Below are 14854 nucleotides of genomic sequence, written 5' to 3' on the forward strand. Positions count from 1 at the left end.
TCATAAACCCTGGGCTTTGGATTATAATTCTCCACAAATATTGATATATTTTAGGGGAATTGTAATCTGTGCTGGTAGGAGTCTACGAACTGGGGGTTGGAATCTATTTGCATACACATGAAGAAAGTGGTATAGATTTCGGGAATTGAATTGTAAGTTCGTATACTAGTATTCGGTTTTCTCAATGACCGACAGGGTGCGTGCTACGTGTCGCGGATAGAAGCTAAGGGAGGTGTGGTACAATTCGACTGAATTTATTGAATAAAGAGCCTTTTAATAGTCAGTCAATTGTGCTTAGCCTCCTATTGTGTTGTAACTAAATAATGTCAAAATAGGTAATCGATACAGACACCTCCTTTCACAACAATCTATAAGTCATTTGAATGTATTCAACATTGGCTACGTAGTTTAATGTCCTATGCAACATAGTTTTGAAGATACTATTTAGCTTATCCAAGTCTAGAATCCTGTACTAGAGAGTTACTTTAGAAGATACCTCTCATAATTTTGTCGTAGTCAACGTTTATTTAAAAATAAGTTATAAAATGGAGTGCTCATTATTTCCTGCTAGATCAGTTACAATACAACGTGGACCACATGGAGGTAAAATTATTCAATAAATCGATATTATCGTCGAAAGGCCCAGCTATGCTGTAACCAAATTAATCACTTATTATATAAATCTCTAACTGAAATTAGAAAAAAAAAAACAAGCTACTTAATTAAATCCGACTGATATTAAATATAACACTACACTAATTTGATAATCCCATTTAAAAGAACCTCATAAATAATAAAATGACATTTACTAATATCCATTCTTTTCATTATTTTCCTCACTATCTAACTCGATCTCAACTATAATAAATTATGATGGAGCTTCGAAATTAAGCCAACACCAAATGCAGCATGATCCTACTAATATCGTCAGGAATCGGAAGAATCTGGAACGGTAAACACTTATTAAAGCTAATAAGTGGTAACTAATAAAAAGAATACATACATGGTAAGTGCAAATAACTTATAACTTTATCATATTTTTATACCATTGCCTAAATGTATATATCATAATTGTTTACTTTGTAAATGATAATCATACTTTGTTTATAAACATGCACATTTGTGAAAAAATGTGTATATGTTTCTGTGAGTGTGTGTGTATATTATAACAAAACAATAACCTAAAAATTGATTTAGGAAATAGGTGGAAAATTATGCTGAAGTGTTGGTTAGGATGGTTACTGAGAAGTGCAAAATATAGTTGATGTAAAAATTGATGTAGCGGTGTTAGATGGTGTTGGCAGTCGTGGGTCTACATTAAGTGAATCGACTCATCATTAAACACACGACTGCAATATATGTTCAACAAAATCGTGAGCAGTGACTTCCCTAGCCAAGGTCACGGGGGTTGACGGCACTGAAGATAATATTCATCTGTGTATCATATCACATTTGGAGCACTTCAGTGCGCCTCTAACGATTCACAGTGGATCGGCTGCTTGGCAGACTGAGCTCCTGATTGTATGTCTCGGCATACTTATCAGGTATAGCTCTTTAAACAAGGAGGATCCGCTAGGGCTCAGTAGCACTTTCCAAGGGGTCGAGGAATTACCTCGGTAATTTCGCGTCCACTGGAGGTAGCGAAGCGAACTGCGTGACCACAGGTAAGATAGGTTTATTTATCATCAGACTAAGGCCGGAGTGGCCTGTGCTGCACATAAAGACTTCTCCATTCAGCTCGGTCCATGGCTGCACTTCGCCAACCACGCAGTCTGCGGAGGGTCCGCAAGTCGTCCTCCACCTGATCGATCCACCTTGCCCGCTGTGCACCTCGCCTTCTTGTTCCCGTCGGATCGTTGTCGAGAACCATTTTCACCGGATTACTGTCCAACATTCTGGCTACGTGCCCAGCCCACCGCAGTCTTCCGATTTTCGCAGTGTGAACGATGGATGGTTCTCCCAACAGCTGATGCAACTCGTGGTTCATTCGCCTCCTCCACGTACCGTCCGCCATCTGCACTCCACCATAGATGGTACGCAACACTTTCCTTTCGAAAACTCCCAGTGCGCGTTGGTCCTCCACGAGCATCGTCCAGGTCTCGTGTCCGTAGAGAACTACCGGTCTTATAAGCGTTTTGTAGATAGTCAGTTTGGTACGGCGGCGAACTCTATTCGATCGGAGCGTCTTGCGGAGTCCAAAGTACGTACGATTTCCAGCCACTATGCGTCTCCGAATTTCTCTGCTGGTATCGTTATCGGCGGTCACCAGTGAGCCCAAGTACAGAAATCTTCAACCACCTCGATTTCGTCACCAACGATAGGAACTCGTGGTGGGTGGCTCACATTGACCTCTCTTGAGCCTCTTCCTATCATGTACTTCGTCTTCGACGTGTTGATGACTAGTCCAATCCGTTTAGCTTCGCTTTTCAGTCTGATGTAGGCTTCCTCCATCCTCTCAAAGTTACGTGCCATGATATCAATGTCGTCGGCGGAACCAAATAACTGGACGGACTTCGTGAAAATCGTACCACTCGCGTCAATCCCTGCCCTTCGTATTACTCCCTCCAAAGCGATGTTGAATAGCAGACACGAAAGACCATCACCTTGCCGTAACCCTCTACGGGTTTCGAAGGGACTCGAGAATGCCCCTGAAACTCGAACTACGCACATCACCCGATCCATCGTCGCCTTGATTAACCGTATCAGTTTATCCGGAAATCCGTTTTCGTGCATTAGCTGCCATAGCTGGTCCCGATCGATTGTATCATATGCGGCTTTGAAGTCGATAAATAGATGATACATATGTGGGCACGTTGTATTCGCGGCATTTCTGCAATACCTGACGTATGGCGAACACCTGGTCTGTGGTAGAGCGTTCACCCATAAATCCCGCCTGGTACTGCCCCACGAACTCTCTTGCAATTGGTGTTAGTCGACGGCATAAAATTTGGGAGAGTACCTTGTAGGCGGCGTTCAGCAATGTGATTGCGCGGTAGTTGCTACAATCCAGCTTATTACCCTTTTTGTAGATGGGACACACGCAAGGACACACGACACCTTCCATCCACTCCTGCGGCAGAACCTCATCCTCCCAAACCTTGGTAATCACCCAGTGCAGCGCTCTAGCCAGTGCCTCACCACCGTGTTTAAACAGCTCTCCTTGTTGGTCAGTGGTCAGTTGGTCAGTAGTTGGTCAACTCCAGGGGCTTTGTTGTTTTTCAGCCGGCCGATCTCCTCCTGGATTTCCTGGAGATTCGGAGCCGGAAGTCGCATGTCCTGCGCGCGTGCTCCTAGGTTCATTACCATACCGCCACCGTTGTCTGCCATATCGCCATTCAGGTGCTCTTCGTAGTGCTGCCGCCACCTTTGGATCACCTCACGCTCGTTCGTAAGAAGGTTCCCGTTTATGTCCTTACACATATCGGGCTGTGGCACGTGGCCCTTACGTGAACGGTTCAACTTCTCATAGAACTTTCGTGCGTTATTAGCGCGGTACAGTTCCTCCGTCTCTTCACGGTCTCGATCTTCCTGCTGGCGCTTTTTCCTCCGGAAAATCGAGTTTTGTCTGTTCCGCGCCCGTTTGTATCGTGCCTCGTTCGCCCTCGTGCGGTGTTGCAGCAATCTCGCCCATGCTGCATTCTTCTCCTCAACTAACTGCTCACATTTGCCGTCATACCAGTCGTTTCTCTGATCCGGAGCCACCGTGCCTAGTGCAGCGGTTGCGGTGCTTCCAATGGCGGATCGAATATCTCTCCAGCCATCTTCAAGAGATGCTGCGCCTAGCTGTTCTTCCGTTGGGAGTGCCACTTCCAGCTGCTGCGCGTAGTCTTGGGCTAGTCTACCGTCTTGTAGCCGCCCAATGTTAAGCCGCGGCGGACGACTCCGACGCGTGTTGATCACCGTCGAGAGTTTTGAGCGCAGACATACTGCATCGAAGTAGTGGTCGGATTCAATATTCGCACTGCGGTAAGTGCGGACATTCGTGATGTCGGAGAAGAATTTACCGTCAATTAGAACGTGGTCGATTTTGTTTTCTGTTTCTTGATTAGGTTATTTTCATATGGCCTTGTGGATATTCTTGCGGGGAAGGAAGTGTTTCAGACTATCATTCCGCGGGAGGCTGTAAAGTTGATGCTTCGTTGGTTGTTGTTGTTTGATACGGTATGTAGACTATCCGGTCCACACATTTCCTCCCTTCCTACCTGAGCGTTCATGTCACCGATGACGATTTTGACGTCCCGCAGTGGGCATCCATCGTATGTCTGCTCCAGCTGCGCATAGAACGCTTCTTTCTCGTCGTCGGATCTCCCTTCGTGTGGGCAGTGCACGTTGATGATGTTATAGTTGAAGAAACGGCGTTGATAAAGGATAAAATCAGCTTGCACATCCTTGCGTTGATTGGCTGCCACCCAATCACGCGTTGGCGCATCTTTCCCAGCACTATGAAGCCGGTTCCCAGCTCGTTGTTGGTGCCACAGCTTTGGTAGAAGGTAGCCGCTCGATGCCCGCTTTACCACACTTTCTGTCCTGTCCAGCAGATTTCCTGCAGCGCTACGACATCGAAGTTGCGGGGATGTAATTCATCGTAGATTATCCTGTCGCAACCTACGAAGCCTAGCGACTTGCAGTTCCATGTTCCAAGCTTCCAATCGTGATCCTTTATTCGTCGCCTAGGTCGTTGCCGATTGTATCGAGTCGTATTATCTTCTATGTCGTTCGTAATAGTTGTTTTTAAAGGCGGCTTATTGGGCCTGCGCAAACCTCCTGTCTCGTCGGAGGGCCGTCGTGTCAGGGCTGTTTAGCGTCCCACCTAACACACTCGCAGATGGCCTGGGGAGGGATCGTCAAGCCCTTGGACATAGTCCCTGCTGCCCTCATAGGGTAGAGGTAGGTAAGATAGGTAGGGTAGGTTGAATTGCAATACAGATAACAGTGGGAATATCACTGTTTCTGTTACAAATGTAAGAGTAAGTACACAACAAATAAGTTATTAATATCAATTTCTCTTTTCTTCTATTTCCTTCTTTATTTCCATATTGAATACGACGACGCATGAGAATAAGATATATAACCAAATACAATACACTGGTGTGGCTGATTAACATAAGAATAGTTACTAATACCAAAAAGGACGTACCAAAATGGAACATATGGAGTATAACGAGGGCTCAGTGTTGGTCAAAAGGATGCCTGGAGACGGACATTGCCTGTTTTCAGCGCTGGTATATCAATATTACAAAACGGAGGTAGGATCGGCGGATCACTATGAAAAAGTGTTCGATCTACGAAAAAGATTAGTAGAACATATTCGAAACAACATAGACGATTTCGCAGTAGCACTCACTGACACGGTATCGAATATGAGTCACTTGGGACGCATGTCAAAGAATGTTGCAAGAAACACGGTTGGCGGAATGCAGTTTAGCAACAAACAATTACTTCTGGTTCAATGTCAATGAAAAGCACAACGGTCGAGATCGCATCGGAGGCGGCACGGCTCTGCTAGTTGCCAAAGAATGGTACAAAAGCGGCCGATTTAGGAAAATTAGTGCAAATTCATGCTCCTATATGTGCAATGTGTTTGACACAAAACTAATAATAGTCTCTACTTATATTCGATCAAATAATAACGGAGGAAACTCAGAATTTGGAAACTTATCACGATACATCTTGAACATCACAGGAAAGGCAAAGGAAAATATAATTATCATGGGAGACCTAAATGCAAAGATTGGAAAGGCAGAAATGGCAGAAGAAGATAAATTCCTGGCAGAAACAGAAACCGAAAATCCACTTGCAAAAATGACCAAAACGTTTCGGTTTATTAAACAAAACAAACGTAATAAACAGAATAAATAACGTACATTCATCAATATACAGAAATGGGATGAAAAAGTCAAAAATGCCTCGGATGACCGTGTCAGAATTGAACAACTAGTTGAAGACGACGGAAGGGATCCTGGTCCAGAGCCAACATTGGAAGAAATAAAAAACATCGTCTGGTCTGCTAGGAACAATGGAGCTCCAGGTGTAGATAACATACACGATTTTTTTAAATAAGGTTCCGAATCGCTCCTGTCACAAGTTACAGAACTACTTCAAAAGGTGTTTAGAACAAACATAGTTCCAAGCTCGTGGCAAGAAACTCTCCAGATACCCATTCCCAAACTTCCGAATCCTCGTTCAATTTAAGATTGTAGATGTATAACTTCATGCCCAACAATTTACAAAATATATGCTAAGTTGCTGCTAAACCGACTGCAAGCACAGGTCGCTCCTATCCCAGGATACCAAATGGCATTCCAGGCAAAAAGAAGCGCAGTGGATCAAATTTTTGTCCTGAGACGAATCTTAGATGAGAGATGGCGGAAAGGGTGTGTTACTATCCTAGTGTCAATAGACTTGAAACAAGCCTTCGACAGGATAGACATTACGAAAGCGGCAGCAATTTTAACCGACCTCGGGGTTTCAAAAGCGCTTATTAACCGGATTATAGAAGCATGTCTGATGGAATCAACATCGTTGCAATGGTTCGGACAGAGGACAAAAGCAACAAAGAAAACCAGAGGTATCAAGCAGGGATGTCCTTTAAGCCCGCAGCTTTTCATACTAATGCTGCATCATGTACTGATGTCTTTGACTGAATTCATACCAGAAATTCATACCATAACCATTACTCTTATCAATTGGTTTAGAGATCAACACTGCAAAAACAAAAGTCCTCTTCAGGGACCCATACGTGGTGAATAACACTGGTCCGGAGGTTTTAGAGAAGTTCGGAAAGTACGAACTATTAGTAGTTACGTTGCTGCGTTATCTAGGAGCATATATTACCAGCAGTTTGACTAGAGGGGCCACTACAGCAGAAAGAATAAAAAAAGCCTACAAAGCATTCTACCATCTATGTGACTTTTTGAAGAAACATCCGCTACAATGGCCAACGGTGCAAAAACTGTATCATGCACTCATTACACCAGTAGTTACGTACTCCATGGAAGTTGCCACCATTCTAAAAAGAAACAGAAATGCTTTACGAGATATGGAATCGGAAATGATACTCACACTAAAAGGGCTTAGTGTAGACAAAGCTGAAGATCAAGAGAACGGGATGCAGCCATCTCAGGAAGAAGCAGTAAGAAACACTAATCATATGTGGCAAAACAGATCGGTGACAATAAATGACAATGCAGAGAACGACGAGGAAAGCACAGACGAAGATACGGTAGAATCCCCACATGTAGTTCCAAACTTTCTGGGCGGACACACAATCAACAACAAGATCAGGGTTGCTAGATTAAACTATTATGGACATATTTTAAGAAGCGATAACGAAGGAATCCTTAAAACGGCATTAGAACACTCAATCCCAATCCCCAAAAAAAGAGGAAGGCCAGCTTATACATGGCGAACGTGCATAAGGCAAGACATTGAAAGGAGTGGAATAAATGTTCATATTTGGCAAGAGGCCAGCATGGACAAATCAAAGATGAAGCAGATGACAAGAGAATTATTCAACAACATGGTAGAGTCCGAATTTGAAGTAAGCGATAGCGAATCGAATAGAGACAGTACGGGTAGCTCCCTAATTCCATCGAAGTTTCTTGGCTTCAGCGAAGAAGAAGACTGTTTTTTGGAGAAGAAGACCTATCTTAGTATTTTCATCGTCAGCAATAAGTACAGAAATCAATAACAACTACTAATTTCATAACACACAACATCGCAAGTAAGTAAACAACCATTTTCACTATTTTATAGGCGTAACATAAAAACGAATTACAGAGAATGAGAGAGAAGTGCAAGAGTGAGCGAGAGAGTATGAGATTAAGGAGAGTTTTTGGGCGAGGGGAGGGAAGAAAGAACATGACCAGAATTACAATCATACAACACCGACATTTACAATCAACACTGACCATGACGAACCCAAACTGGACTGGACAATTTACTAATGAAAATTTTCAAACGGATTATGTGAGCTGATTCCCACAGCCCGGTGTTTATTTGGTCAAAGTAGACTAATTCTTCCGGCATAATCACTTGTTAATTTTCAAACACTCACCCCGATCATAGCAATCCTATGGGGCAAAAAAAAATTATTTAATTGTTAAAAATTGTAAAAACAAAAGAGCAGCGTTTTTGCTAACTGTGTAGGGGTAACTCTGGTGCTAGATTAATTCTCTCCGTTTCAGTTTCTTGTCAATTTCAAACTTATGTCCCTTTCGATCTTTTGTCCCGTTCGACGTTTTGTCCCTTTCGACCTTTTGTCCTTTCCGACCATTTGTCTTTCGACGTTTTGTCTTTCGACCTTTTGTCCCTAATCCTTCCTTTCCATAGGGGAAACTGGGCACACATGATCCACACTTTTTGTTTAGGATATTTCTCGATGTAACATGCACAGATTTGCACGCTTCTTGATGGACTTGATAAAGAATTTAATAAGCTATTCAAAAACGTCACTGGAAGCAATTATTTATTCATGAAAGTTACCAAAAAATGATTTTGCCGAGAGATAGAAAATTTGGCGTTTTCAAAACTTGCGGAAGACTTGATCCCCATAGTGGGAAATTGATCCCTTTATGAGCTGAACATGTTTAGGTTCTTCCAAGTCTAATGAAAGGTTGAATTGGTCTAGCCTCAAATTCTAACAATTCTTCATAGTCTGTCGTAATAGCATTCGTGCGAAAATTAAATATTGTTAAAATAAATATTAAAATTAAATATTGTTAAAAAGCTGTTTTAGCTTCACTTACAGCAATGCCGAATGGAACGGATTACCGAAGAAGTAGCGTTCCTTATAAACTTTCTCAAAATTTTACCAACGGACTTGTAAAATGTGGAAGGAGAAAAATCGTGCATTCAACCGTCAATGCTTCCTTGTCCTAGTCTATATACACGGGGATCTTCGTAGGAGTTTCCAGAGGGATTCCGATATAATTATGTTTAATTTTTTGTTTTAGATAGTGATAATTAATTATGCACCTTTACTTGTTTTCCTACTTCACTTCTATGTTAGGCTATCATTTCTCGACTTTATCCTGAAATTATTAGAGTATTTAATATAGTAAATTTTATTTATTATTTGTATTAAATCTGGTTTATTTTCAATTTATGTTTAACGCTTTCAGTCGGATCGACAAGTTTTGATCGGTTGATATGCATATACACAAACACTCACATATACACAACACTTACACATATAATCTCACAGGTATATACACATATATACTCAATTTTTAATGCAAAGAAGGTAATATATATTTCTTTTTGCCTTTCTCGTACAACAAAGTTGTACCGAAAGGCTATCATTTCACTCCAAAAACGAACTTTTTATAGAAGCTTCGGAGACCCATAGTGTTATATACCATTCGACTCAGCTCGACGAGCTGAACAAATGTCCGTCTGTCCGTGTGTATGTATGTGTATGTGTGTGCACAAAAGCTAAGAAAAACATTAGACAACTTTTCATATAGTAATCCTCAACCGATTTCCTCGCAACAAGTTTCATTCGACAGGGGGCAAAAGCTAGTTGATCACTATTGAATTGAAAACTATTGAAAAACGATCTACCGTTGCGTTTGAAAGTTATAAAGAAAATGGTACATCGAACCATATTCAATATAAGGTTGGTGTCTTGGCTAAATGCGAGAAAGGCAGTATCACTACTCGGTGAATTAAGTTGGGTTTTTTATGAAGGTTTACTGGCGGGACTCTAAAAGGAAGATGGATTAAAAATTGTCAATATTTGCGTTACGACCCAATTCATTTTGCCCAATGCAGAAAATCATTTGCTAAAACTATCCTACTCTGAACTTCTACTTGCAGCTCCTTGAAATCGTGGATCGTTCCACTGATCCTCGGACTACTGGCGACCATCATCTATCGGTTCTACTTTACTCAGTAACCAGCCAACCTGTGTGTAGTGCAAACGTGTGGTGTAACACCCGAAGAAATACTAACGTGCCGAACGTTCTCTTCATTCCAAGAAAAAAAAAACTGTACCAAAACCGACAGACCAGCGGGAAAAGGTGTTTTGTTGTAGTGAACAACTCAATTCATTCTGGTGCACATTATCACATTCAAACACAACCGAGGCAGACACCGTCAGCTTAAGCCAGCACCACTTTCCAGACGACAACCGTCACAAAGCGACGGAGATCAACGCTTTTTTTTATATATTTTTTATCCATTTTGACTAGTTTATATGTTTAAGCAAGGATTTCTACGCGTCATAATACCGGGGATAGGGATTTAGTAAAAATGCAATTCCAGTTCTACATTTTTTCCCCATGTAACTTAACCGAAATGCTCAGAGTTGGATATGAATTCGAAAATTATAACTTATTGCTGCTAAAATTTTATATCTAAGGACAGTAGTTTCTCCATTGTGCACAATTGATTCTAGGAAGACCAAAAATGAAATGTTGTTTTTATAATTCGAACCATAACTGTTGTTGGAAAAAATTAAAATCGCTTAGATTTCAATGATTGTTCATTGTATTGTTTGGTGACGAAAGAAAAAAATATGTTCACATAGATTAGTAGGTTTTATTATTGCACTCGGGAAACACTTTTTTCAATCAGGGCTAATTTGAAGATATGTTTAGTGTTTCTTTATAAGAAAGTTGACCTATTATTTCTGGGAATAAACATCTTCTATATTTGTAAGAGTGACTGGGATAAGTCCATTTCATATCACAACCTGTATGTTAAGAAGAGAACACTCACAAATCGCTGCCACCACATCTGAGAACTAAAGCTATCTATAATAGCTTTTCGTTCCTTTCATTACATATCTTTTTCTTCATCTTCATGGATCCTAAGCACCCCTGGGGATACATACGACCGCCAACCGCTAGTGCCACAGCCTATTTCTTTTCACTAAATGGTACGCTGCTTTGAAATCAATGAACATATGGTGAGTCTGCAAGTTGTACTCCCGGAATTTATCAAGGATCATTCGCAGGCTAAACATCTGATCCGTCGTTGATCGGCCCTCACGAAAACCTGTCTGGTATTCGCCGACGAAGGACTTCCCAAGCGATCTCAATCTGTTAAACAGGATACGCGACAGGATTTTGTACGCCGAGTTCAGAAGGGTGATCCCTCTGTAATTGGCACACTCTAGCCTGTGCTCTTTCTTATAGGCAGGCAGTTCTTTATCCTTCCATATTTTTTGGATAATGTGGTGGATTGATTGATGCAGCTGCTCACTTCGCGTTTGAGAAGCTCGACCGGGATCTCGTCCTTCCCGGCAGCTTTAGTGTTTTCAGCTCGTTTAGAGCCTTCTTTTCTTCGTCTAGCGTTGGTGGTTCCACAGCTTGACCATCGCCGACTATGTCCATCCTGCTCCTTTCACCGTCCAACAAATCTTCGAAGTGCTCCTTCCACCTGGATGCCACCATACTCTTGTCCGTCAGCAAATTCCCCTCTCGGTCATTGCACATGGCGGGCACTGACGCAGCCTTATGCCGCGCGCCATTGACAGTTGCGTAAAACCTCCGCATATCGTTTCTATCCATGTTCTTCTGCGCTTCATCTATCACACTCTCTTCGTGTTGTCTTTTTTTCTGCGGTGGATTTGTTTCTCTTCTGCCCTTGCTACACTGTACCGCTCTCTGTTGGAACGACGCCTAGCAGCATTTTTCTCGTCCGTCACTCGCTGGCACTCATCATCAAATCAACCATTTCGTTGGCGTCGCTGTGCAGTCCCTAACACCTCCTGCGTTGTTGCAGTCGTGTTGCTTCGTAGGTATTTTCCCAAAATCTGTTGACATCGCCAGATCCGGTGGCATCTCCTATCCGCTCGTCCAGCTTCTGTTCAGCAACTCCCTTAACTGACAAGCGTTGGATGTTGAAACGCATCGTTCTGTTGTTTCGTGAATTCATGACGCTGGAAAGTCGCGCCCGAATTTTTGCAACTACAAGGTAGTGATCCGAGTCAATGTTCGGACCTCTGAAGGACCTTACATCCATAACATCCGAGAAATGTCGTCCGTCGATCAGCACGTGGTCTATCCGTGAGCAATTTTCTCCACTCGGATGTTGCCAGGTGTGTTTGCGGATACTCTTACGAGCGAAGTAGGTACTGCTGATTGCTATCCCTCTAGCAGCAGCAAAGGTTACAAGTCGCAGACCATTATCGTTGGTAGCGGAATGAAGGCTATCCGTACCCATGACAGGGCGAAAGAAACTCGATCTGCGCATTTGCATCCCCGATGACAAACTTTACATCGTGTGTTGGGCACTCTCTGTAGACCTCATTATCAAGAATCTTATAGAACGCATCCATCACGTCTTCACTCGTATCGTTTGTTGGGGCATAGATGCTGATCAGGCTATAGTTGAAGAAATTGCCCTTCATTCTCAACACGCAAATTCGGTCACTTATCGGCTTCCACCGGATAACACGCTTCATCTGCTTCCCGATCACCATGAAGTCAACTCCTCGTTATGGTAGATGTGGTACTTGAATGAAGTGTTCGCTATGGGATCCACCGCCCGGAATTCACGTTCTCCAGTTTTGGGCCATCGTACTTCCTGGATTGCAGCCACACTCATCCAGACCTTCTGCAGCTTACGAGCCAGTAGCCCAACACGTGCGGGTTCATTCAAAGATCTCACGTTCCAAGATCCGACTTTCCAATCGTTGTCCTTTATTCGTTGCCGGGTCTGTTGCCGTTAAATCAATCCATTTACTCTACTTTTGTCTTTCTTGCTAACTGTAGAATCTTCGGGAGGCTAACTTACCAGGGTTGCGCTACCAACTTCGCATTGAAGGGGTTGCCTTCTTGATGCTGACACGATGTAGCATGGTGTGTACAATTTTGCGGGTCTTCCACAAAAGGCTGAATCATATAAGGCTTAAACATCATAAGGCTGAACACGAAAGGCTGAAAAAGTAAAAATCTCACATAAGGCTGAAATAACAAAAGGCTGAAACTCTAAAGGCTGAAAAATTGTGAAAAAATTAATTTTAGTGGAAGAATTCACATTTGACGTTAATAGGGCTGGATATTGTTAAGCTTATACAACACGGCAGACTACGGTAGGCTGGACACGTTATAAGAGACCTTTTGGAATGATTTTGCTCTATGACCTCCAGACTGCCGGTGAGAGCGATGACCCATTCTCACCCCCAGACCCATTGTCACCCCCGATGGCAGTACATAGAAAGGAACGAGACTTTATTGTTCTTGGTTCTTGTATGGGGCTGTCCACAAACCACGTAGACCGAAATTTCACATTTTCAAACCCCCCCTCCCCCCTGGTAGACTTTCGTAGACTTTTCCGAAACCCCCCCCCCCCCACCCCCTTGAAGTCTACGTAGACTTTTCCATATTTTACAAAATATCATATGTGATTGGACAATCGAAATCGAAATCAAATTTAACCCTTAAATGCGCAATGTTGTTTTAAAACAACAAACCGAAAATACGTTTAATGTTAATAATTTCAATGGTTATTTACGTTAAAAATATTTCCGACGATTTCTAAAAAAATCGCCTTTCGCCTTTAAGGGTTAATCCTCTGTTCTGTCTACAGCTCCTGAAACCAAATCTCAAAGTCAATCAATTTTTCTGTTGAATTCGACTCCCCATAGAGGTGTGCAGCACCGCTACCAATACTTTTGCATCGGCGCGCCACTGCTAAAAGTCTGTCACGCATCTGAACTATAATTCTCCACGCCGGTTCTATTTTGCAGAAAACCGAGGAATTTTCGAAAAATTTCGTGTTGAAATTCCGAGAATGTCAAGTCTACATTCCAACAAGTTTTTCTTGAAAATTTTCGTAGAAGATCCCGATTAATAATCTTCAAAGCTTCCCGGTAATATTTCGAAGAACTCTCCGTGAAAATTCCGATGCTTTTCTTGAAAATTCCATGCAATCATATAATAATAATCATCCGTTGAAATCAAAAGAATTTCCTTATAAATTCCAAAACTATTCCCGTGATTATTCTGAGTAAATTTCCGTGAAAACTTGGAATTATTTCCCGAGATAATTTTAAGTTTAAATGGACATTCCGAAATATTTCCCATGGAATTTTAAAATGGTTTCCTACATTCTTGCAGATTTGGAACAATTTCATGAAGAAATTGAAAAAAAATCCTACAAAAAAATGTCTATATTCCAAAGACTAATCCGAATATTTTGCGGTGGAAATTATATAGAGAATTTTCAGTTGTAATTTTGATGAGTTTCTCGTAAAAAAACGAATATTTTTTTATGAAAATACAAAAGCTATCTTACAAAAATTGCAATTTTTTGCGGAAACTCAAAGAGTTTTTAATGAGAAGTTCAAATAATTTCTCGTGGAAATTTTCAATAATTACTCTAGAAATTCCGAAGATTTTCCATTGATTGTGAGCGTAATATGATGGTCCTGGCTGTTTCAAATTGTTACGTAATAAGCTTTCATCGCAGTGCCGAAACCGTGGTTTTCGATTATAGTATCGCAGGTACAATTTTACAACGTGTGGATCATGTTAAAGATCTAGGCCAACACGACGGATGACAGGCTAATAGGCCAAACACAATGTATACGTTTGCGTGCGTTTTGACAGTTTTCCCATGGGAAAACTGTCAAAACGCACGCAAACGTACCAATTGTGTTTGGCCCATAACTTTCAGACATCATTTTTCAACTACGATCGACAAAGCGCATCGCCAGCTTGGTTTTATTTTTAAAATCTCAAATGAATTCCGCAATCCTTTATGCTACAAAGCCTTATACTGCTCATTGGTACGCTCTCAACTCGAATTTTCTTCTGCTGTCTGTAATCCATATCAAGCTGTTTGGACTGCTGTGCAATGCAAGTTCGTACGATATGCCCTGCGCCATCTCCCATGGACGGAC

The 14854-nt window shown here is 41.9% G+C and overlaps 1 protein-coding gene across 1 annotated transcript in view; it reads left to right on the forward strand.

Moving 5' to 3' along the window:
• Window positions 1-10662, forward strand: part of LOC134210616 (cytochrome b5-like) — a 32673-nt gene extending 22011 nt beyond the window's left edge. The window contains exon 3 of the mRNA XM_062686758.1: window positions 9820-10662. Within this exon, the coding sequence (XP_062542742.1) occupies window positions 9820-9898 (79 nt within the window). The 3' untranslated portion in view covers window positions 9899-10662. The remainder of the gene's footprint in view (window positions 1-9819) is intronic.
• The last annotated feature ends 4192 nt before the right edge of the window (window positions 10663-14854 follow it).

Source organism: Armigeres subalbatus, chromosome 2 (genome assembly GCF_024139115.2).
Source record: "Armigeres subalbatus isolate Guangzhou_Male chromosome 2, GZ_Asu_2, whole genome shotgun sequence".
Classification (NCBI taxonomy): Eukaryota; Metazoa; Arthropoda; class Insecta; order Diptera; family Culicidae; genus Armigeres; species Armigeres subalbatus.